At 35.7% G+C, this 26,168-nt stretch overlaps 1 protein-coding gene across 5 annotated transcripts in view; it reads left to right on the top strand.

Moving 5' to 3' along the window:
- UBR2 (ubiquitin protein ligase E3 component n-recognin 2) overlaps positions 1–26,168 on the top strand; it is a 56,021-nt gene that overhangs the window by 7,130 nt on the left and 22,723 nt on the right. For 4 of the 5 annotated variants that reach the window (XM_074168846.1, XM_074168844.1, XM_074168845.1 and 1 more), the window contains exons 3-21: positions 484–562; positions 2,073–2,186; positions 4,548–4,675; positions 5,613–5,751; positions 7,412–7,474; positions 8,715–8,835; positions 11,994–12,101; positions 13,797–13,885; positions 14,726–14,824; positions 17,160–17,323; positions 17,414–17,513; positions 18,548–18,676; positions 19,387–19,570; positions 20,583–20,644; positions 21,449–21,559; positions 23,435–23,500; positions 24,878–25,000; positions 25,390–25,453; positions 25,756–25,880. In XM_074168846.1, coding sequence (XP_074024947.1) covers positions 484–562; positions 2,073–2,186; positions 4,548–4,675; positions 5,613–5,751; positions 7,412–7,474; positions 8,715–8,835; positions 11,994–12,101; positions 13,797–13,885; positions 14,726–14,824; positions 17,160–17,323; positions 17,414–17,513; positions 18,548–18,676; positions 19,387–19,570; positions 20,583–20,644; positions 21,449–21,559; positions 23,435–23,500; positions 24,878–25,000; positions 25,390–25,453; positions 25,756–25,880 — 2,068 coding nt within the window. Of the gene's footprint in view, positions 1–483; positions 563–2,072; positions 2,187–4,547; positions 4,676–5,612; positions 5,752–7,411; positions 7,475–8,714; positions 8,836–11,993; positions 12,102–13,796; positions 13,886–14,552; positions 14,652–14,725; positions 14,825–17,159; positions 17,324–17,413; positions 17,514–18,547; positions 18,677–19,386; positions 19,571–20,582; positions 20,645–21,448; positions 21,560–23,434; positions 23,501–24,877; positions 25,001–25,389; positions 25,454–25,755; positions 25,881–26,168 lie in introns of all 5 variants that reach the window. The other variant, XM_074168847.1, reaches the window with a different exon arrangement.

Raw genomic sequence — 26,168 nt, 5'->3', positions numbered from 1 at the left:
AGAGGTTTGATCTAATCTGTTGTGTGCTATCTTCCCAGCGTTCAGTGAAAAAATGTCTTCTCTGATTGCTGGAGATTGTTAATGCTTGTACTCTGTACTTGAGAGAGCTTTCTTGGGTTTATACTGTGTATACCTGTCTGTACTGTGTTCTGTAATTCATCTGTTTACTTGCTTATACTTGTCTTACCTTTTGAAGACAATGGCTATAGCAAATATACATGCTACCGAGACAGTATTTTAAAGCCTTTTCTTAAAGCCTCTTTTTTTATTCCTTCATTTGTTTCCCCCTGCTTGGAAGCCATCCCTTTCCTCTTCCAGAATAATATATATGTTAGTCAGAAGGTTCATAATGATGATATTTGAAGATTACCTGTTGTAAAATGTGTAATTAAAGGCAAAAACATTTGTTAATGCTTCTCTTTTCTTTTTTTCTTTTTTTTTTTTTTTTGTTTTGTTTTGTTTTGTTTTGTTTGCTGTTTTCAGAGACTGTGCAGTTGACCCAACTTGTGTGTTATGCATGGAGTGCTTTCTTGGAAGTATTCATAGAGAGCACCGATACAGGGTTAGTGTCGTGGTTCCGGCTGGAATATATGGTGTAGTCATTAATCATGAATAACTTTGTATGTGTATAAAACTCCTTGTTTAAGTTTAGGCATGTATACATAATTTGAAAATGTTGCAGGAACATAAAATTTGGAATTATGTCTGCAGTAATCTTATAAGAACTTATGTGTTTTGATCGGAGTGTAAATTCTGAAAGCTAACAATTTAAAATATTGAGCAATTAACTTTTATGCACAACAGTTAAGCTTACAAATGTATGTTATTTTTAATATGTGCCCTTTAGTGAATTTTACAGCATTAGAGTTGTTTTTTGACTTGCTTTGACCTTGATGTTTGACTATTTTTAAAGGGTACTGAAAAAACTTTATTAAGAAACCATTTTAAAAAAACTTATTTCCTTTAAACATCTGCTTTGTTATCAAATTCTCTACAACAGCAGGATTTTTGTTTGTTTTTAAACATAAAATAGAAAACTAAAACTGTAGATGCCGTTTTAGTAATACGCTGCTATTAGTAGTATACACTAGTTCAAAAAAAACCCTACAAACAAAACCAAGGCGGCTGTGGTGTGGTTTAAAAATAAGAACCTTAGCGAAAACTACCAGTGCGACCTTTCTGTAAATCTGTTTTTGACAGATTTTTTTGCTTACACTGAGCACTAGGATTTAGGAAAAAAAAAAAAAAACCCCAAACACAACTTGCCCCAAGAAACCCAACCCGATTTGCTGATATCAGCATATTTCCTGCATGGAGACTTTTAGTTTGCAAGCTTAGTGAATTAACAAGTCTAGGTGACATCCAAAAGTGTCAGCAAATGTTCTTGTAAATGTCCATCTAATTTTGTTGATACTGTAGGATATAGCTGTATGTACAGAATGTACCTGCATGCCAAAAAAGGTGAAAGAATAATTCTTGAATGAATCAGTTAATATTTGTGGCTCAAAAAAGGTGTTATTCCACTTATCTATTTGAAGTGATCTTAGCTTTAAAATAAATTTTATTAAATCAGTGTAAATATATCATTATGGTTTCCAGATACTTTTTTCTATGCTTACTAAGACTTATGTGAAGAATTTGTAAGTTTTGCCTGTAAATTCCTGTTCCTGTAAACAGCACATCTTTTACTCACTGTAATAGCACTATATGAAACGATTTAGCTTTGTTCAGGCTAAAAATGTGAGAATCTGAAATAGTACAGATGGCATTGCAGTAATAGACTCAGAGAAACTGAAAACCAGAAAAAACCCACAGCCTTCAGGTGGGGTAGAATGGGGGTGTTTGAAGCTTTTTTTTTTTTTTTTTCTCGTTTGGCATCGGCGGATGGATGAAGTAGATAAGCTTCGAGCCATCATAGAAGCAGGCATGGTTTCACTGTGCATTTTTAACAGGGGACTGGCTAAAGCTATCAGGTGTTGCGATTGTGCTTTGGTAGTTTAGCTATGACTACTTAATGTGCATGCATGTATATTCGTATTCACATGAACTGTTTTGTTTCTAAATAATTTTAGATGACAACATCAGGTGGTGGAGGTTTCTGTGACTGTGGTGACACGGAAGCTTGGAAAGAAGGTCCTTACTGTCAAAAGCATGAACTGAACTCTTCAGAGACTGCAGAAGAAGAGGTAATAACAATTGAGGCATGGTGTTTCAAAACAGTGTTAACTGTGTATATATGTGTGTGTATATATATACAGATCATTCATATGAGGTTATTTTTAGTCTTGTATACCATGCATGAGTGATGGGAGGAAATTTAATAGTAATACTTGAACGACAGTATGTGTTAGACAAAATTAATGTCTTGTCTAACTTTAAGGAGTTATTTAGAATTACATTTTCTACTTGAAGGCTTTATTTCGTATGTACTTGGTCGCCTCTGCAGCGTTAGTTCTTTTCTTTGTTTCTCTCATTCTGAAAGGTGAAAGGAGTCTGCCATGTGAAAAAAAAAAAAAAAAAGTCTGTATGTTATCATATGCATGAAGAAGCCAAATTAAGCTGTCTGTGCAACATATGTTCTGATTCTTACCAAAGTAAAGTGCACAGGTTTTTTAAAAATAAAAATCACTTGCTGTTACAGGAAAGCTGTAATGGCGATATAAGATAGAGATCTATAAAAGCTTGTTTGGTATAGAATCATAGAATCATTTTGATTGGAAGAGACCTTTAAGATCATCAAATCCAACCATTAGCCTAGCACTGCGAAGTCCACCACTCCACCACTATACTATATCCCTAAGCACCACATCTGCACGTCTTTTAAATACCTCCAAGGGATGGTGACTCAAGCACTTCTCTAGGCAACCTGTTCCAGTGCTCGATAACCTTTTCAGTGACGAAATTTTTCCTAATATCCGATGTAAACCTCCCCTGACACAACTTGAGGCCATTTCTTCTTGTCCTATCACCTGCTACTTGGGAGAGGAAACCGACCCCCACCTCGCTCCGAGCTCCTTTCAGGTAGTTGTAGAGAGCAATAAGGTCTCCCCTCAGCCTCCTTTTCTCCAGGCTAAACAACCCCAGTTCCCTCAGCTGCTCCCCATAAGAAGGTAAATAGAGAACATATCTTCACTGTTTCTCATAGCATAACAACTTGGACATACTAAAAAAAAAAAAAAGAGAAATGGAAGTTATTAATATTCCTGTAAAGCTTCCAGATATTCCCAAGGAATCTTGGGGGGGGTATTGGGTGGATAAACTTTACTGGTACAGGTGAATTGCTCTGTCAAGGGCTTCTGAAAATCTTCTAAGATTATAAATCTAAAAGATTATTGTGGGCATTTTTATACAACATTAACTGTAGTAAACAACAAAATTTGGTATTAGGTAATCCTAGAACAGAAACTGGGCTATTGTTAAATAGTTTAATTGGTTAACAATTACATGCACTTCAAAATACCAAATAATGAATTGAGTCAGTGACCCAATGTATAGCGTATGTCCAGGTGACCTGCAGGGCATGCAGTGTTCCCTTTCCAGCTTTGTAGAAGAGGGACTAGTTGTTCTGAACATCAAAAATTTGAAATAAAAGAAGAAGTTTGTAATGTTTTCTATTCACACACAAATCCCTTGAAATGGACTGGAAGGAAATGGCAGTGGTACCTGTACTACCTGAATCAGAGGTGGCAGCGGTTCTCATTTGCTGGTCCAAAAAGTAGTCCCTTTGACCTTGCAGACTGAGGCAGCCCTCCTCTTCCTCCTGCTCCTCATATCAGTTCCCCCCCCTGCAGCAGCAGCCATCCTGCTCTGGCAGAGAGAGGAGGAGTTTATAGTGACTGCTGCGGAGGGCACCCCAGAGAGTGCAGAATGGTCACATGTGGGTGCATGGTCCACATCCAAAAGGGGAACAGCTGTCTGTGAACAAGACTGAGACATGGCCAAATCATTAGGAAATACCTAGTTACATTTAAGCATTTAATTATTAATGTGCCACAGTGTGTAAGAGGCGTGCATCATAACCCAGTGTACTGGATGTTGTATAAGTGTGGATAGGCCTCTAAATTAATCCTCTAAGTGCGTGCTACCTATAAAACAAGGCAATATATGCATAGTTGCTTGTATTCTGCAGTTTACTGATGTTGGTAAGGGGAACAAAAGATACAGTGATTTCAAATTATTTTTTTGAAGGCATCACAGAAAAAGCAGATTTTAATACAACTGAAGTTAAAAGTTCTTCATATCTTAGAAGGCGTGCAGAAGTGGGAACAATGAAAGTGAAAATGGAGAAGTGTGTGAAAAATTAAGAGGGTGATCAGAGGCAAGTTAACATTTAGGTATTGAATGTTAGATTACTACTTTGATGATTTGTCAGTGAAGAACTACTAGAGAAAGAAAACAGGATGATTATTGGCTATTCCTTTCAGACCTAGTCATTTAAAACTAGGCATCATTAAAGATGCTGCATCATCTTTGACAAAGAGAGGTGCAAATTTGACAATTTCTGTTTTGAATGTCATTTAATTTCTCAATTGCTATTTATTTTCCAGGATCCTCTTGTGCACTTACCAGAAGATATGGTGGCAAGAGCTTATAATATTTTTGCCATCACATTTAAATATGCGGTAGATATATTAACATGGGAAAAGGAAAATGAATTGCCTGGCCTAGAAATGCCGTAAGTATGGTATTTGCCTTTTGCCTTTTAAAGGATTGCAGATATTTACAACAGAAAATGCAAATTCTGATGTTTAAGTATCTTTTCTGCCTTTCCCGAAATTGTCAGGAATACTTTGTAGACAATGGACTAAAATAATTTTAATAGATTTGTTTTTCTTACGTTTTTTACTTTTGTGACTATACAGCCCTTATCTCTCCATAGCAATGATGAAACAATGTTTTTGATCCCTTAATGTTTTCTTAATGTTGAAAAGGAAGTATCAGTAAAATACAATACCCTAAAACAAGTGGCAGGTTAATTTCTTTTGATGAAAGTTACTGAAATTCTGATAACAAGTATTTTGTACCTTTGGTGATTCACTTATTACAAATTTTGAAGCATTACAGAAAATTTAAGTGTATTGGAGCATCATAGTTATCATGGATTCATTTGTGACATCTTGTTAGTATCCTCTCTTAAGTTATGGTTTTGAGGATTTTTGAGTTTGGGCCTTCTAAGAGACTGCCAAGTTTTTGTTGTCTAATAGACCCTTATGCAATGTTGAGGAAACAGGTGGGGCAGAGTAATGCTGAGACCAGTGAAGTCTTTAAGAATATGTGGGGAAATGTACAGCTGCACTGGAAAGAAATGTATTTTCCTTGGTTGTCAATTCATAATCAAAAAAGCTTCAAAAAATAATACTCAGACTTAAGTATTGTCATAAGATTTTGCTCATTTCCTCAATTCTGCAGGAAAGATGCACATTCCTATAGAAGATAGGGGGTGGTCAGTCCTTTTCAAATAAATTGTTGAGATATGTGCTGGTATAGCAAAGGAAGCCCAGGCTTGGGTTGTCTGCTTGGTGGAAAGCTTTGTTAAACCAGAAGTTGATTTTTTTTTTTTTTTTTTAAATTACATTACTCTGAATTATATAAATTCAATCCTTACTTTGAAGTGAGAAGAGTGACACTTACTACTGCATGCTGTTTAATGATGAAGTCCATACCTATGAACAAGTTATTTATACTCTTCAGAAGGCTGTCAACTGCACGCAGAAGGAAGCTATTGGTTTTGCAACAACAGTAGATAGAGATGTAAGTAAATTAATTGGTAGAACTTTTAATTATACTTACTCTAATATTTATTTTACATGACTAAACTTACTTTAGTTCGCTTTCCCAAAGAGTGTGGTTAATGTGATTGAGCCCTATGTGTCAGGCCACCCTAAGACGTCTTAACTCATTGGCCAGTCCAAACCAGACCTAATATTGAGTATATGTTTCAGTGTAACTGTATTCCAGTAAGTCTTGTGAGTTTAGAAAGCAAGGTGTCTCTCACCCCTCTGACAAAGACAGGCAGCAGCTTTAGCTTATACCTTACTGTATGCCAGGGAGATGACACTGAAAGAGCCCCTGTATGTGCTCCAAGTGTGGGTATGTTGCTCAGAGTACCACCAGTCAACTTGTGAGGGATAAAATTCGTAATTGACTGCTTTTGTTCTGGTGGTCATGGAACCACTTGGAAGGGGGTGTTATTTAATGATTTTATTTTTTTTTTTCATAATTGTCAGATGATAATGGCAGGAAAAGTATTTCATACAGTGTTTAGAAAGAACAATGAGTTCAGAATCACTATACACTGAATATAATTTTAACTAATATGTCAGTCTCAGAAGCACTCTTTCAGCTGTGTTTGTATTCTGGCTTGTGTGCATTTTTTTAAGAAAGGGACACTTTCTAGGGACAACTGCATCTTGTTATTTGTGCCATGAGCCTGTAGATAGTTGCTGTGAAAACAGGAGTAATTTTATATTGTTTTGTTGCTTGTGCCTTTTTCTGGGGGTGGTGTAGGGAGGAAGTCTCTTCCAAAATGGCAATGAGAGTGTAATTTTGGGTTGTTAAAGTGCTTCAAGGTCAATGGAAAAGGAAATAAAACCATTTTGTATTGCTTAACACTGAACTAGATTTTGGTTTTGTATTATCACTACTTTGTTTTTGTGATATCAGTAACCAAAAGATTCCCACTGATCCCTGAATATGTGCTGACTTGAGCACATGCTGTGTAGTGTAGGATGCACCTTGGAGATTTTTCCCTACTTTTGATCCCTGTCCTACTTCTAAATACATACATGAATGCATACATATGTGTATATGTGTGTAAAAGAAATGAGAAGGTCACGCCTGAAACAGTGATTTGGCATCAAACCAGATCTAAAATGTCAATAAGCTATTCTGTCTACAATACACTATAAATCAAATCAACTGTCTATTTTAATATATGTATTGACAGTATAGAAAAACTGGAAACCTAGTTTTGAAATAAACCAAGTGCTCTAATTGTATGTTTAAAAGACCAGCTACCTTTAATACCTACTTTAAAAGGCATTGAAATATCTTTAAATTCTACCAAAAATAATGATTGATGCATTAGTACTAAAGATAAGTTATCAGTATTTTAAATACAAGAAGTGTGATGGTTACATCTTAAAAACAATATTATACAGAGAAAAATTATTACGACAGGTAACTTCATATATGATATAGTTTTATTCTCTTCTAAAAAGTACAGGGTGCATTTTGGAAATCCAAGTATGTAACTATCTCCAGTGCTTTAAAAAAATGAAAATAGCATGAAAGAAAAAGTGGTTAACATGCATCTGAAACTTTTACTGTGTTTTTATACTAATGTAAAAAACAGCATTTGAACTTCCTGCTTAGAAGCTGGTGGTAATGTTACTTATTTACAAATTTAAAGGGACGAAGGTCTGTTCGATATGGAGACTTTCAGTACTGCGATCAAGCAAAATCAGTAATAGTGGTAAGTAATACTATCTACTTATTTGCCTCATCTTAAGCAAAAAGAGGCTTTGCTACACAGTTCTGTGATATTGTTACCATAATGACTCTTTATATTTTAATAATACAAAGTGTTGGAAATGCTATTTAGAATACACACAGTAGAGGTATCAAAATAGAGGTTTATGCTCTGTTTTTCTTTTTGTTTTTCCTACTGTTGTCTACCTTGCACCCAAAATCATTTCTTAAAAAGAAGTTCTGAGACAATTTTTCCCATCAGAAAACAAGAGTTTGATCAGGAACTTCAAATGTAACATTTTAGAATTGCATGTCAGTTCAGACCAGTGAAGTTAAACTATTTTAGTTTTTCTCCTATAGTATGAAGTTGTTTGCATATTTCACAGCCACAACTATGGAAATTATGACTGATTTAATCCAAGTGTGGAACTACAAATACACTTTCAGTTTATGTGTCTGTATTTATACATGTATGTATATATTCGTAATATCTATATATTACAAGGTTCTTCCATGTAAGAACATGGGGGTAATATTTTCTGTTTAATTTTTCTTTAACTGCTGCAGTGCAGTACTTAATCATATGAAATAAAGAGTTCATGCATAATACCGCTACCACTGAAAACCAAATACTGCAACTAGAGTTACTGGCCTTAAACTATTTATGGTATTTTGAAAACATTAACATATCTTTAAAGAGAAAGTTGTGTAATATTTTTAACTTGCCACCTATACAGTCAAGGAACAAATGGCTTTTATGTGTAATGTCTAACTACTAAGGTTTCTAGAACAGAGATGAGGTGAAATTCTTTCTTTCTTGTTTTAACTCTGTGTTTAATTTGTACTTACGAAAATAGTCCATGGACACTCGGTTTCTTTCCTTGGTGGGCTGCTTGATGTGTGACTTGCATCATGTGCATGGCTGCCTTAGGTTTTGTGTAGGACTGCTTATCAGTGAAATGCAGCAGATCAGTGTGTACCTTGATAAGAGGCCAAGAATGAAAAATGGATTGGCCTAAATATGTTAATATTGCATAATAAGGTCCTTCAAATATTAATAGGGTAAACAAAGTTAAGATTTTTTTTTGGCTTTGTTTCTTCCCTATGTAGGTGCTAGTAATTAGAATATGTATTAATATTATAAATTATTGGAATTAATCATAGGAATGTTGTGTTTCTGTACAGAAATATATGCTAGTTGTCACTTAAATATGCATTACTTCCTTTTTTATTTTCTTTTTAAGAGAAATACCAGTCGTCAGACAAAGCCATTGAAAGTACAAGTTATGCATTCATCTATTGTTGCCCATCAGAGCTTTGGTCTGAAGCTCCTAACTTGGCTTGGCAGTGTTATTGGATATTCAGGTGGGCAAACTTGAGCTTTCTTGAGATAAGTTAGAGAATATTTGTGAGGCAAGCTGAATTCCTGAAGCAATGTTGTCTGCTTATTTCAGATATGAAATATGTAAGGCAAAGCTATTAATAACTTGCCAGACTTCATTCTATTTTCTCTTATTGGAGCGTTGTTCTGAGTTCTGACTTCCATATGAAAGTGCTACCAGTCTTACTTCTCAGATACTGTTTTCTGTTTAGTTGCTGTTGAACAGAAGCTGAGAATCACTGTCAAATGCTGTATGCCAACAAGCTATTTTTCAGTCCCTAGTTCTTTTTAAATGAATGCAGTAAGCTGAAAATAACCTGTCTGATGAGATAAAACAAAATTATTCAGAAGTAATTTGATGAATGATGATGAAAGTGATTGCTTCAGATTTTTTGCTAAGTAGAACAACAGAGAAAATGCAAGGATGCGTGGAGGATTTTGGGTAAGTATAGAAGCCAACAAAGTATTAATCAGATATTTAAAAAGAGGTTTCTTCAAAGGAATCAAGATGCACAGTATCATTTTTATGGGAAGACTCTGTCACTGTTTTGACTTGGTTCCTCCTTTGTCCTGTTGAATCATAAGGTTGTGAAGATGTGGAGTATGAGGGGAAATAAAAGGAAAATGTGTCAAACTGCTGATATGTAGAAATGTAGATACAGTCCCCAATGCACTTTGTGTTCTATGCATCTGTAAATGTTAATAAGAATTATTAGCAAAGCACGCTCAGCTGCAATATTGCATATATGTTCTGCATAGTTGCAAGGTTTCTTCAGATGGTGTGTTTTATTAGACTGATAGTTGAAAAGCTAGCTAAGATTTCAGGCACAGGATCTCTATATCATGTTATGTTTTTGAAAGATAAGTGGTTTATGTTTGTACAAGTCAATTTTTAAAGATACGTAAATCAGACTTTGGAAAAGTTATAATAGCAGTTTGTTCAACTACTTGCCAGTGTTGCTGCCAAATAATAGCTATTAGCAGAAAGGAGAGACATGAAGATACTTAATTTCTGAGATAAGTTTTCCTTTCAGTGTAACGTGTAGGCAGGCACTGTCTTTCTCATTTTCTTAAAGCCCTGCTTTGTACCATGTCATTTGTGCAAGGTGTCAAAGTCACTAATTCTCAGCACTAAATTACAGTTGCAAAAAAGTAACTTGAATATGTTAATGGGGTATCAAATTACAGATGAAAGCATTGAATTTATAGTTTGGTTTGTGTATGTGGTCTTTCTGAAATTCTGCGGAGTTCACTTCATTAAATGCAGTGTCCTTTATGATTCAGAAGGGCAAAAATAATGTTTGATGGTAAGCAGAATGCATACGTTTTCTCTGTGACCTACGTGCTCACCTACTTGAAATGCTTTGTGCACCTTGGGGTGCAGTCTTGCAATGTACTCTGGAGTCTGGTTTTGTGAAATGCACTCTTGAAAAAGTTGGTTTCCCTTAGCTTTTTAACAAACTGTCATGGTTTAACGCCAGACAGCAACTAGGACCACTCAGCCTTTCACTCACTCCACCCTCCCCAAGTAGGGTAGGGAGAAGAGGGAGAAAAAGGGGTGAGAAAACCTTGCAGATTGAGGTAAAGACAGTTTAGCAGAACAGTAATGGAAGAGAAAATAATTATAATGGTAAAAGAATATACAAAATTGCAATGCAGTACAGTTGCTCACCACCTGATGATTGATTGCCCAGCTGTTCCTGAGCAGTGATTGTGGATCCCTGCCTCCTGGCCAACCCCCATTTATATACTGAGCATGTTGTCTACGGTATGGAATATTCCTTTGGCCAGCTTTTCCTGTCTGTGCTTCCTCTCAGCTTCTATGGGGAACTCGAAAAGTCCTTGACTTAATGTAAGCATTTCTTAGCAACAACTAAACCAATACGTATCAACATTATTCTCATAATAAATCCAAAACAGAGCAGCTACTGGGAAGAAAATTAACTCTGTCCCAGCTGAAACCACAACACAAACACCCCCGAATGTTTAGATTCTCCTCAGTCAGCAGAATCAAGCAGCCTGTTACCTTTCATCTGTAACATGGGGTGACAAAATTGCACTGCTTAGGTGGTTGTGCTCAAACGTCCCTGACCAAAGGGCGATTGGCAGGTGCAGGGGTCTTCTGCTGTGCCACAAAGTTAAGCTGGATGATTGCTGTGAAATGACTGTCAAACTCTTATTAGTGAATAAAGGAAAAAACCTTACTATGGGACTTTTTCACAAGCTTGACTACCACATATTTTCTAGCAAATGTCAGTTTTTCAGGAATAAGCATCTGTTTGCCAATTGATGAACGATGCTGTAGTTTCCATGAATTCATTACCCTTCATAACAGTAGTTGGAATAGAACTCTGCAAGGCAAAAAAAAAATCCCCCAAACTGCTAGAGGGGTCCACAGACTGTATAGAATCACACCATGCAGTGCATGGTATGGTATACGTGGCACTAAGCTGCTGCCAGCTCTGCCTAAGAAGCCGAGATGGCTCAGCAGTGTGCAGAAATAAGGGCTAATGCATGTTAAGTCATATAGTTGTTCTAGTGAATATGCATTACCTGCAGTGCAAAGCTAGGTTGAACATTCTGAATATGAGCGTGTCTGTGTTGTGTTCTGTTGCAGGTGCAGGCTTGTCTGCAAGCATATAATAATTTACGTGTTCGTACAATAACAATTATTACTGCTTTGCATTAGAAAAAAGTACGTAGAAAAGCTTTAAAATAATGGTAGCTAGTAAGTGTAAACAAAAAACTCATATATGAGTCGTTTCATATATGAATTACATTTTCCAGGATTCTAAACAGGAAAAATGTAACCTAGAAAATTAGCTTGCTGTATAATTAGTTCTTATATTAGTAACCCAGCAGCACTTTTAAGAAAGCACATTTTTATTTGATAACTTTGCCAAACACAATGATTTGTTTCAATTTTCACAAGGTTCCTGATATTCTATAAGGTTAGGCTGAAACTTGCAAGGTATAAAGTATTTGTGCTTCTGTCAGAAAAATATAAGCAGTGTTATTCAGTTGTCAAGGAAATGAGGGCCCTATGGCTTCTACGTTGTCTTATGAAAATTCCAGTATGTCAAAATAATCTACAAGTTTGCATTTAAGCTATAACTAACTTATATAATTTCTCTTTCTTAAGATGGTCTTCGTCGGATATTGTGTCAGGTTGGTTTACAGGAGGGGCCAGATGGTGAAAATTCTTCTCTTGTGGATAAGTTGATGCTGTATGATTCTAAACTGTGGAAAGGTGAGTTTTGTCAAACTTCTGGAAAATACTAAAGAATGCTAAGCATAAAAGTTTTGCCTTTACAATATCTGCTAATGTTTGATCATTTTTACTGTGGTGTATTATAGATAAATTGCCTAATTTATTATAAGTTAACCTATCCCTTCATGATGAACTCCAAATAGATTGAAGATAAGAGCATAAGGAGACCATTTGAAGATGGGGTTGGTTTTAGATCTAATTTTTCAAAGTAGTCTGAAATTAAGGCTGACTTGAATACGCAGATGATAGTGATAGTTAAGGGAAATTGAGTAAACAATAGAGTGATTTGGGGTTTGTCTACTTTATAGGATCTCAGCAGCTATATCATTACCTACCAAAATGCCTCTTATTCAGGTATAGCACAGAGGTTTTCTGCTTTGAATTGTGTTTGTGATCATGAGATGCTCTTAAATGTTCTGAGAACATTCAGTGAAAACTACTGTTCTGTTATTTTAGAGCCCTTAAAATTTTAAAAGCCTGATAGGTATAATGGGGTTGGCTAGAAAGTTGTAATTTTGAGGAAGTGGAGGTAGTTATATTTCTTATTCCTCATGGATTCTGTGTCTGATTTGATGTTCTGAAAGGGCATGTAAGGCCAGGTGTAAGAAAGAGAAGCACAAAGAGAATGCAGAGAATGATGCGATCTATATGTCCTTTCCTTATTTAAACATGAATATAGTATTTTTGAAGATTGCTACCTTCCCCCAAGTATCTCCTGTTGTTCTTCAGTTCTGAGGTACAGATATTCTAAAGACTAGTAACGTCTCATTGTGGCCTGTCTTGGGAACCTTTTGGAGCATCAATAAAAGAAGTAAGAAGTAAGGGAGAAAGTGTATGGAGAAACTGATTCTTTCAGGTTTTGTTTATTTAATAAGTTTATCTTTTGTGAATGAATTCCTGGCACTCAGATTTTATAAATTTTTTTTTTCTCCTTCAAAATGTTGTGATCTGAAAGGTATTGCTTTTGTAGACCGTTAACAACATTTTTAATATAGGTTTTGTTAGGATAATGTCTTTCACGTAAATGAGGAGTAACTTTTGCACATCTATTCAATATCGATATTTCTCTACTTTTTCATGTATTCCATAGTTACTCTGCATTAAGGAAATAGCTTAATGGCTTTTGACTTAAAAGTGACCTACAGAAAGAAATGGTACATATGTGCATGTATTTCCAAGCTACATATAGTCAATTCTCATTTGTATTGATAATATTTACTGGGATGCTGCTCACACAGACTAGAAATTCAGAGATAGCTAAGCTTTTTATTTTGCAGAGTTGTTCACAGCTAGCAGAATTTATTGCAGTTCCCAGGACTTCTCATAATAGCATGCTCTTTCTTTCCCTGGGCCATCCAAATCCTCTGTCTATCCTGAGGAGGAATAGAGTTCCATTCTTGTTTGTCTGACTTGCCTTATATTTGAAAGTTTTTGTTCCCATTCGACAGCTCAGTGTTACCTTCTACAGGAGTAATAAATAATGCCTCTTGAAGAATTTTTTTTTTTTATATATTCTTCTTCATCCTTTGGTACCACCTGACAGACTTAATCAAAGCAGCTTCTGCTCTGAAATGCACACTTACCTCATTCTGTAAAAGTTTACTTTTCTAAATGTTCCATAATATGTTGGTAGAAAATAATGACATGCAATATTTCATTCATCTTTCTTGACAGGAGCTAGAAATGTGTATCATCAGTTGTTCATGAGCAGTCTACTTATGGATTTGAAATATAAGAAACTTTTCGCTATCCGCTTTGCAAGAGTAAGTGTCTTTCTTACAAAGAGCCATTAAATGCTTAAACTGTCTAGCCAAGAGAGTTTAGTTAGTGTACAGTCCTTCAAATGAATTGTTATCCAGAATTTTTTTCCTTTTTTTGGAAGTGAGAAGTTGAAATGAAATGCTGACTACGTAATTTCAAAATATTAGTTATAATGGCATCTCATCTACTGGGAAAAAAATGGGTTTTCCAGGCTCCCCAGAACTAAAGCAGTTCAGACGTTTTTGTCATCAGTGTCAACTATGCAGGCTATCGCTTCTTAAGAGCTAATCACTTCTCATTGTTGAGGTGTAAGCTGTTACAGCACTACTCAAATAGTGCCGATATTCAGTTATGCTAATTAGTATTTCTGCAGTAACTAATATTTGAAGTGCTTCAAAGCAGCACTGCAAAAATTCTGCTCACTCTGCTGAAGACTAATAACTTTTTTGAGTAGAAAATAGAATACTAGCCTTTATTGTGAAAATAAGAGCGAGTAGATCTCATGTGTGAGCAGATTAAGTTGTCATGTTCTTTGTACAAAATACCTATATAATAATTCATAAGAGCTACTCTTCCCTTTATCATGGCATTAAAGTTTCCCAGAGCAAACATTTAAATTAAAAAATCAGGTCAGTGTGGATTAGAGGTGAATTTCCCCTTGTTGTTTAGAATTACCGGCAGTTGCAGAGAGATTATATGGAGGATGATCACGAACGGGCAGTATCGGTGGCTGCTCTGTCTGTCCAACTCTTCACTGTACCTACTCTGGTGAGTAGTGCCTGTCTTTCTTTTAAAAACTGATAGTTGGCACTCCTTGCCTTTTTTTGCCTCCTTCTTAATAGAACTATGAGCGATTGCAGAGTGATTTTATGAAAGATGACCACGACAGAGAGTTCTCAATTGCTGACCTCTCGATACAGATATTCACAGTGCCTTCTCTTGTAAGTACTGAAAGACCAAAAAAGGAAATCTTTATTTGTTAAAAGCCACTCAAGGTTCTTGAGTCAAGACTGCAGATTTCTTTTAACATTACTGTGGAAGTGCAGGGCACAGGCACGCTGTTCACAGACATTGCTATGGGTTTAGAAGTTAAAGCGTTCAGCATTGCAAAGTCTGAGTCTGACTTCCCAGAGTGGGCTGGGTACTTTTGGTTTTTCTTTATACATTTTTCTTTTGCCTTTTTTAGAAAGTTACTTAAGTTTTTATTTAGAAACACACAACACATTTAAATTCCTCATCATACTGAGCCACAGTCACTGTTTGTAGAAATCTACATTATGGTTTGCCTATCACCGTTTCAGAGCATACCTTCTGGTGCGGTTTTATAAATGATCCACTTCATGTTAATTTTCCAATCAACACAAGTGCAACCAAGAATTGTCTCATGATGTTCCCTGCTTCCTTTGGTACTTCTAGGCTCAGACAATGCCTTCTTTCAGGTTCCCAGTTAATTTTTGTTACAGTGCTTCAGGCACTGTTACTTCTCCCAGCTCACTAATCTGCTGGTCTTTGACCAGCTTATGCTTGTTTGGGAAATGTATTTTTTTGCTCCTGTCTCCAAATAAGTCTGGTTTTGCTTGTATTTTGAACTAGACAAATGAAACTTTGGAGCTGTACTGGAAATAAATGTCTGATTTTCATAGCCAGAATTGTTTAAAAAATGAATGCTTCTGAATCTTTCCATATTTAATCAGCTTAATTGAGCTCTAAAAGTCAATAGTAGTGTGGCAGTTATGATACTGAGCAAAGTTGTTTTTCCATTTCCTAAGGGTGGATGTTATTCATGGGAATTCAACAGGACCTCAGGATTTTGTTTCCATGGTTCAGGGCAATATTGTGTTACCTCTTTTAATTTTGATGCTCTCAATAAGAATGTTGCCAATATTCAGACTTGCAGTTAGTCTTAACAAACTAGTATTATTCAAATGGTTATGGTCCTATTTTTCCCTTTGGCAGATGGGGTGGTGGAATATGTATATTAATACATATTTTTTTAAAAAAGGAATTTCAGACATTTCCTTAGAGAATAATTGTAGTGTCCCTTTTACATGCTTTCTATTTCAACAGCATGCAGAAACGTAAAGCAAATCGGTTTTGACAGTTCTATAGAAGCATAGAATAGACTGATGACATTAAACTAATTATGATAAACTCCTACCGTATGAATTAAGAAATTTTTTTTATATATATTTAGACCCATTCATTCTTAACTGAATGAATAAGTTGAAGAATGTAAAACTAACCCACCACCCCACAGTAACATTTTCAAACTGATCTTAATTTCAGAATTTGAGCTCTCAAGTAACTGAGGTTTTCTGGTTTGAGGGAGGATGGGTGGTTGCGTTGGTGGTGATTTTTTTGGGGAAAATGATAACCATTAGATTATTTCTTTTTCCCCTGCAGTAGCATTTTAGAAACTTTATTTTGGAGTATCATTAGCAACTGTAGAACCCAGCAGCTCTAGTCAACAACCACAGTGTCTTTAACATAGATCAGAGGGGCCAATCTTCTTGAATCTACCAGCCACATAATAAAATCCTCATGAGATCTGAGAACTGCAAGACTCACCCCATTTATCTTGGAGAACCAACAGAATTGGGGGAGTTCTGGAAGAGTTCAAGTAGGAAAGGACAGTACCTTCTTAGTGGCCTGTACTCTGCTGTGGGGTTGGGTTAGGTTAGGTTGGGTGTGGAAAACGATAGTCGGATTTTGTGATGCCTGTTGATTTGTTTCCTACAACACATGGATATACGCAGTAGCCCTTCAGGGGGAATCGTAAGTCATTTCACGTAATTTCCACGTGGAAATTGCACTGTACAGTTCCTTAGCAGTTCAGAAGATGAGCTGTTCACCACAGTGCTTGACAGTTTGTAAACAGAAAACAGAAGAGCCGTCACTCCCCTGAAGGGCTCGTACTTAAATTTTATGAGAGGAGACAACACATACTTAAAGGGAGGTACAAGTTAATTATAAGACACATAATAACATACGTCTTGTGTCATAATTATGTAGGTTAGCAGGAACCTAACCATAGTCAAACTTCTGTACAGAAGGGATCTGAAGAAAGAGATCTGGATTATGATAATTTCTGGCTAGATTACTTTTTTTTCTTCTGTGAATGTTTGGAAGACTGGCTTTCAGTATGTTTTTCTGCTTTAATTATTGATGTAACTATTGGATAAAAATTCATGTATTTTATAAACTTCATGGTGCACTCTGAAACTGTCGTTAGCTGTACCTGCTAATTACAGCAAATTTTGATATACTTTGGCATAGGCTCGAATGCTTATAACAGAAGAAAATCTCATGACCACTATCATCAAAACTTTCATGGACCACTTAAGGCACCGTGACATCCAAGGCAGGTTTCAGTTTGAACGTTACACTGCTCTGCAGGCTTTCAAATTCAGACGTGTTCAGAGCCTTATTTTGGATCTCAAGTAAGTATATTAACTATGTGCTGATTTGATCAATTGAGGAGGGGAAAAAAAAGTATAAAATTAACACTTGCATCTTTCTAATGTACCCAGGTATGTGTTGATAAGTAAGCCAACTGAGTGGTCAGATGACTTGAGGCACAAGTTCCTAGAGGGTTTTGATGCATTCTTAGAATTACTCAAATGTATGCAGGTATGTAAATCTGTTAATTACAGAATTTTGCAAAATTAAAGTAGGAAGTTAGCTATCATGATATAAAAATGGAAGAAATTTAATGCACTCTGCTTTATATAACTTCAGTGCAGTATAACTTTTGGGGTCGTCATGTTTTCCTGAAACGTAATATCTCACCTAACTTTTTAAAAATTATTTTGTTGTAGAGGGCAATGAAAAGGGAGAGAGTTTCAAAAAGAAAAATGTGATTTTGAGCATATTTTGCAGTTGTAGAGGTAGGCAAGACATATTTGTGTGGGTGAAAGTCCATCTTAACCAACTTTCCCTTGTAGCGAGAGCTCTAGTTACTACTTATGTGTCCAGAGTTGCTCCTTTTATTGAGGAATATGTAGTTCCTGACATACAAATAGACCTCTTCACTGTGGATCTTTTTCCCCCCAGCCTTTTCATGTGCTATGTTACCTTAAGAGGAGTATTTTCAAAGCAGTGCAGCTTTTACAAGGGAAAATTGACTATATGATCAGTAAGGTCTAAGTCAGAATCACTCCCATTTTTCAATATTTCAGTAGCATGCCTTTCTCAGTCTTTAGCTTCCATTAGTCTGTTTATGATAGTCTCTTGAATATATTGTAATCCTCAAATCATGCTGGTTTTTTTTTTCTTCTTATGCCAAGAGCTGATGAGGTTCTGTAGCGCCCAGCCTTTAGTTAGTACTTAATTGCATTTAATAGAAATGCATGCCTAGAAAATACATTAAAAACCCAAAATGTGTGTGCAAGATAATATATAGGCAACCGTTGTTGTACTGCTTATAATACTGAAATTTATGCAGGTGTTAATGATAAATAGAGCTCATATCCAAAACCTTTCCTGTCCTAATATTCTCCTCTTACAATTCCTGTTTCATTTTCTTGTTATTATTTTGATGTGTATAATTCCTTTTCAAATGGTCCCAAGCTTAGAGACAGGTAACCACTGTCTCACACCTATGCTAATATTGTCAAAGTATTTCAGTGATATATTGTTGATATGCATAATTCTTCTTGTTCTAGGGTATGGATCCAATAACTCGTCAAGTAGGACAACACATAGAAATGGAACCAGAATGGGAAGCAGCATTTACATTGCAGATGAAATTAACACTTGTTATTTCAATGATGCAAGACTGGTGTGCATTAGATGTAAGTTCCTTCTGAATTGTTTTTCCATGTGAATATGTGAAGGGAGAAAAAACCTAAATATTATTATGTACAACAATTGAGCTAAACACATTACTGCACTGTAAGCAAGTGCAAATCTTTTCTGTATTTAAACACCTCTTTTATGGCTTGAACTGTCCAATTCATAAGAATGTAGTTAAACCATTTAAAAACTATTGTAGAGAGAGTTCCATCACACATCTGAGCATTGTGATCATCACAACACTTATCAGGTTATAATTTACAGAGAAGAGGGAATAGAGGAATAGGCCCTGGGTCTACTAAATGCTCCCTGATTATAAGTCAGGTTTCTATTCCGTAAGTGTTTCAAGTTTTAGGAGTACAGAACTTCAGCATGGTAAAGCTGGCTTTAATCTGTCACTGTTAGTTAATGTGCAGGGTTTACTAGCCTAGCATGATCATTGCTCAGAAAGTTCCCTTAATATTAGTTACAAAAAAAATGAACCGAAGACTAGTGGGTGTTTTTTCTAATCAGACATACCAGTATGAGTTTGGCAATCTGTGCCCCCTTTAATTCAGCTCCTTTTGTTGGATTCCTTACCTTAATTTTGCAGGACTGTTAATAAAGTTAAAACCCCCAAACCTGTCAGACTTTTTTATGTTGGCTGTATTATTTTGCAGAGCTCTGTTTTTTTCCATAATCTCTGTAAAAACTGCGATCTTTCTTTTAGGAAAAAGTGTTAATTGAAGCTTACAAGAAATGCCTGATGGTGTTGATGCAGTGTCATAGTGGTTTTACTGATGGAGAACAGCCTATTGTTCTCAGCATGTGTGGACATTCAGTTGAGACCATCAGATACTGTGTTTCTCAGGAAAAAGTTAGCATTCATCTCCCAGTTTCTCGTTTACTTGCAGGTATGACCTGGTTTAAAAATATTTTAGGAAATGAAAAATGTTGTATACATGTGATTTGTATTTGTGCGTACATAAGGAACCACATAACAGTTGTTTAAAGCTTGGCCACTTTCTAACTGTTGATAGGCTCAGCTAAATGTTCCCAAGCATTGGAGAAGTTGTTATGGTTTCAGGCCTGGGGGAGATTGTCTCATGCCTCTGGATTTATCAGCGGGATGTGTTGTAGGCAGTTACTGCTGCTTTTGGCACTTGAGTGATGCAGAAGAAATTCAACAAAATCTGGACTGTAGTTGACTGTTTTGAAATATGTTCAGCTGTCAGATTGAATAGACTAATCAACATTCTGTTAGAGAACAGATTTATCAAACAGATATGTCACCAGAAAATTAAGCTGTCTTTCTCTTTGTATTGAGCCTGTCTTGGCAACAGTTGTGTTGAAAAAAGGTTGATGAATTTTAGTTTACAGAATCAGAAATTCACAGGTAATCAAGTGAATGACTGACTCTGCAGGTGAGCTGACTATGCAGCTCAGAGTCAAATAACTTTGAATGTTTGAGTCTTTAAGCAAAACCCATGTAGCTTTAAAACAAAGCAAACCAGAAAGCCCTTATGTATTTTGTAGGGCCCTTGTTATAGTTCCTGAGGTATTTTATAGATCTCTGAGGAGTGATAAAAAGGATGAAGCATCTGTTGTTGAGAATTTGTCCTATTAGACCAAGAACTATTGGCTGTTGCTGATGGGACATGACAGAGTCAAAAGAAAGGCGAAAATCTCACTTGTACTGCTAAGTTTATACAGATACAATTGGAAAACTTTAATTCTCCCAAAATGTATGGGTTTTTTTCCTTCAGAAAATAGTTGTGTAGCTCCAGGATGATAAATCTGCAGACGTACTCTTAGTTCTGTCCAGAAAATGGTCTGATAGTAAATTAAATGACCTTTTTTTGTCCTATTCGAATTATATAAAATATTGTGTGTAATATTATGTATGTATTTTATGTATTTATATAGGCTTGCATGTTTTGTTGAGTAAAACTGAAGTGGCGTATAAATTTCCAGAGCTGCTACCCCTGGTATGTAATTAAATGTAACATATTCATTAAATCTAATTTGTGCAGAATGTTAAATTGGTCATGTAAGTGTAGGATATCACTAAATAAAACAAAGGATCTTTTTGCTATGAATTTTATTCAGAGAGACTACCTTTAGTAGATAAAATTATCTCTTAAAAGATTAATACCTAGATATTTATGACTGGAGCATAAACAATCAGTGTTACTCTCTTAAATAACTTAAGACTGCGGTGTAAAAATTTGTATTTTCTTCTTTACGCGTTACCTTCTTTTTGTAGTAGAAGCTGTTCTAAGGAGCTCCTGGCAGGACCTGAGTCCTTCTTGGCCTAGGTTCTAATTTTTTTTCCCCAGCTGTTTCTTGCATCTTGCACGTTCTTACTGATATGGTGTTTCTTTAAGGGGAAGTTAAAAAGAATAAGATAAATTAAAAGATGAGAAAACATAACTGGGAGAAGAAATCTCAGTGTGTTTTGAAAGAGGAGTATTTGACCTTTGAATGAAAGAAAGCAAGTTACAATGTTATTAAATTGATAGTGTTGATGTTTTAAAATATGAAACTACTGTCTTTAAGAATAAAGCCCTTGTGGAGTACTTCTGTGGAGCAAAGACAGAATGCAAGGTTGATCAACAATGATTGCATAGATTGTGAATAGGCTCATCAAACTTTTGTAATGCATGTGTTGGATTTGCTTCTCTCTTGTATTGCCAAAATATTTTAATGAACACAAATATCCTCCTTTGTTTCAGTCCCATTGTCTTTTATTTTCTATGTATATATCAAAATATTGCATTTTTTTAATGCAGAGTGAACTTAGCCCGCCTATGTTAATAGAACATCCTCTACGATGCCTAGTCCTATGTGCCCAAGTGCATGCAGGGATGTGGAGAAGAAATGGGTTCTCTCTTGTTAATCAGGTAAGTACACAGTAGCTGTTAGAATCACTGTTCTCTGATAACTCCGCCAAGATAATTTCGGACCTCAAAACATCTCCTTTCTGTACTGATTTCAAATTTCACTTGCATAAATCTTATGGAAGGCAATGCGAGGTAGACATTTATGTCAGCACTCACATCATTGGAATATTTGTGCTTTTAAACTGGTCTTTGATTTCTTAGGCAGAATTTGCTTTTTTGTTTCAGGACTGCTACAGTGCTCAGTGAACTTAGTGCTCTGGCCGTAAGGAAGTTTTCGTATAATGCTGTTAGTGACTTCTAGCATTTTTACTGTATATTGTCCAACAGCAGCATGAAGTGCAAAATTAGATCTGTGCATCTTTGGTAATGCATTCGTCACCTTCACATAAAAGTGTCTCAAATATAAAAATGTGCACCATTAAGATTATTATTATTATTTATGTTTATAAATTAATTGAAGCCCAAAGACCACACAGAAGCATTAGAAACAGTGTAGAACTGATCGTCTCTTGGGTTTCATCTCTCATACTTCTTTCATGCTTCTGGAGACCAGCTGCATCCATCTCTAAACTTACATTCTCTGTGTTTGTTCAAATTAGGTCTTAGGTGTTTCAAGCATAACAGCTATAAAATGGGTACTGTTGTGTCAGTGCCACCCACCAGGGTGATCGTGTAAAGTGATTTTCTCAGCAAGACATAGATTATAACAGAAATAGAATTTAGTTTTGTGAGGTGTTAACTTGATTTATTTGCAAGAAACTTCTTTCCCTCCAACGAGCCCCCATCTTCACTAGAAAATTGCAATGCATGTGCACTAGGAGGCTGAATTAAGCTGTTCAAATGTATTATATTCTGACACTTCTTTTCTCTTAACCTGAAGGATCTTTATAAGGTGATATCCTTTATTGTCATTATTAAAGCAAAGGGAACTTTAGTTATGTACAATTATAGCAGTGCCCATATGACTGTAGATACACATCAAATCTGAAATTTCAGCCTATGTTTTGATGGAGGAATAAGTCTCTGTTAATATCCCCTGGTTGTCAGCATCTTGAAGTTAAGAGCCTGATTTAGTTTAGGTAATATGGCTCTCCCAGTCTGGCAGTCCTTTCTCTTTCCTTTGGCTATGGAAAGCTCATGTTCAGTCAGCTCTTTTTTGGATATTTTCCCAGAAGATAGGAATGGGCATCTTAGTGCGGGGAAGAGAGGGAAGGCATGCCTAGATCTTTTCCGTGTAATTCTGGTAGAAATAGCGTGTCTCTAGAGGAAGGTTTAGCTGAAAATTGTTTCCAGTCCCAGGTAGAAACTTGAGAGCCCTCTTGGTTTTTCCCTTAATTGTGGTAGAGTTAACCTTTCCCACATTTCGGTGCCATGCAGTGATTGTGGTGCTTCTACTGCTTGGTGTGGTACTGTTGAGTTCCCTCCCAGGATGGTTTGGGTTAAGTATGGTTCTATCACAATATTAACATTTTGCTGAAACTGGCAATTCCTGAAAGACTTATATCTCAAATAATTAAGAGCAATTCATGGAGCAAAGAAAGAACTGCAAGGGCTTTCTCTCCTGTGAATTTCAAACAGTTAATTGCTAAACAAGTAGATATATTAAAGTGTAGCCCAAAGAGATCATTAAGATCTTTCCTTCTATGTTTATGCAATCTAGACCTTGGATCAATGCAACCCAGCCAGCAACTATGCTGTTTTGTGCTACATAAAAATGCTTTTTGCATACAAATCTATTTGTATAATTTTTTTCAAATCACAGATTCATTTTTTCTTTACTAATACTGTATAACAAAGTTTATTTTTCTAGAATGAAGTAAGTTTCAGTTAAATATAATGTTTGTTAATTATTGTGGTTTGATTTTTTTGTTTCAGATTTATTACTATCATAATGTGAAGTGCAGGAGGGAGATGTTTGACAAGGACATAGTAATGCTTCAGGTAACCACATATACCAGTTCACGTTTTTATCAAGCATTTTCAGAGTACATGTGCGTTTGCTTTTAGCTCCATCAGAACCTGTAAACGACAAGGAAAAAAGTCAATTTTGGTGGAAGGACTTCTATTTTTTTTATTTTTTTTTTATTGTATCTGTGTCTTTTATGGGATAATTTGTAAAGGAAATACTGTTGTTGTAATCCTTGTTTTTAAAATATACTGTGGAAAGTGCAGAATTTTCTGTCTTAACGCATATGTTATGCTGCATCTTCAAGAATGTAATAGTTTAACTAATGGGTCATGCTGTACTGGCAGTTGTGTAAGTCTGCAGGTCTTAGTAATGTACTCAATGTATGTGTTGTCTTTTTCTCCCTCACTTAGAAGCTGATATCTAAAATGCTGGATAGAAAGTGGAACCCCATATAATAGTTTGTGGTTTTTTTTTTCCTTCAGAAGAAATTTTACAGATGTGGCAGTCTACTTAGGTCTGATACAGAGAGGTCTGATGCATTTTCAACATTGAGTGTGACGAAAGCTAAAATTTGCAGCTTGGGGTGTGTAGTTCACCTAGACAGCAAAATCTTTTCTCAGGAAATCCCTCAAATCTTAGCTAGAGTAGCAGTACCCAGTATGATGCATACATCCTGAGTTACTCTGGCTTTCAGACATATTTCCCTGAGGCTTGATCTGCCCCTAATTTTGATCATCTGCAGTTGGCCATTTGGGTAGCTATCCTTCAGTTTTGTTGGAAATTATGCTGTCTTAAAGATGGTCCCATTAGCAATAGTAAACTAACAACAAATATTTATAATTGGTTAACTTAGATGCATTGTTTAATGAACAGAAAAAACGTTGGTTAGTAGTTTTCAGAAATGGAAGTAAATGTTTGCGGCTACATTGAAACGTTAGTATTCTTTCCAGGAAGGTCGGGGAAGTTTTGCTAAGGTTTTCAGCCTTTGTTTTGAGGATTGGAATTTGTGCTTAAAATCTTCGTGCTATATACTAAATGATATTATGCCTTCTAAAAGTTGAGCCAGCAGGAACAGGATTGTAGAGACAAAACCAACCAATAAAGAGTCTTTCATTGAATTGTATTTAGACTATTTGAGATAGAAGGAATAACCCTGAATATTTTACACTTAAAAGGACATCAGAAATTATTGATAAAGCATAGGATCCTGCTTGTCAAACATGCTGCCACTTGTGTTATTGGATTCCCAAGAGACTAAACTTAAGTAATTAAATCTTCACGCCCACGATAGAAAGAGGAATGAATTTCATAAAGAATATATTGTGAACATTGTATATAAATAGACAAACATGCTATAGTAACACCCAATCTGTTTTCCATTTATGATCTTTTTTTTTTTATTTTAATAGACAGGTGTGTCTATGATGGATCCAAATCACTTCTTGATGATAATGCTGAGTCGCTTTGAACTTTATCAGATATTTAGTACTCCAGACTATGGCAAAAGATTCAGCACAGAAAATACTAACAAGGTATTTTATGTACTACTGCAATAGAAAATCTGCAGTTTTGTTTTCGAAAGTGTATCAGATGCTGTTGTACTGAGACTGTGCAATTTCTTGATAAAAAAGCAAAGCCCTATCCTATTTTAATTTTGTTTGACCAGTTTGAAATATGTATATATGTTTTTACCTGTCAAACTGGTAAATGTCAGAAGCTGATGCATAATTTTTGTATTATTTAAGAAGTTAAAGGCAGATATGATTACATTTTAGCATGGCTTAATTTGGGAGGGCTAAGGGTGAAAACAGGTAATATTTTGAAGCACTGAAAAAATGTTTTCAGCATATGGAATATTTCTTTTACCCTTAATTGAAAAATATAAATTCTTTCTTTTTTTTTTTTGTTTATTTTAATTCAGGATGTTGTTCAACAAAATAACACTCTTATAGAAGAGATGCTATACCTCATTATAATGATCATTGGTAAGTTCAGAATACATTGAATTAATTTTTAAAATTTAGTCTCTTTACTGGTCTGGAATGAGTGATCTTCATTGTCATCTCAAGTCCAGTTCTATTTTGAACTTCCTGTAGTTCTGACTTCTTTCTTAGGAGAAAAAGCCTTGGAAGTAGCTTAGATTACCGTAATGAAGTTTTGAACACTGGTGGGTGAACACAAGATTTCACAGAAGAGCCTTGTTTTCCAGTCTTTTCCTTTAAGTTGCAAAAGAAGAGAAATAAATGTTTAAAATCCTAAAAAATACCCTTATATTTTGTTTTTACAGGTGAAAGATTCAGTCCTGGAATAGGACAGGTAAATGCAACAGATGAAATCAAACGAGAGATCATCCATCAGCTGAGCATCAGGCCAATGGCTCACAGTGAATTGGTAAAGGCGTTGCCTGAAGATGTAAGTAACTTGGGGGTGGGAGGGGAAAAGCAACTTCAACTGTATAAGGCTGATTGCTGAAAATTTTTCTTACGCAAATTTATTCCACTCAATGTGGAACGGGTGGGATGGGAGCACCATGATTCTTATAAGAGTAAGGTTAGCATCAGCATAGATTAATGGGTGTCATGGAGAAGGTAGGAAAGAGCTATAGAAGAAGAAATAACATATGAAAGAGGCGGGAGCCTGAGAGCTTCTTCAGCTCTTTTCTGTTTTTAATATTGTTTCTTATCAGCCATCTAGGCAGCA

Source organism: Numenius arquata, chromosome 2 (genome assembly GCF_964106895.1).
Source record: "Numenius arquata chromosome 2, bNumArq3.hap1.1, whole genome shotgun sequence".
Classification (NCBI taxonomy): Eukaryota; Metazoa; Chordata; class Aves; order Charadriiformes; family Scolopacidae; genus Numenius; species Numenius arquata.
This window is presented reverse-complemented; position numbering and strand designations above follow the sequence as displayed.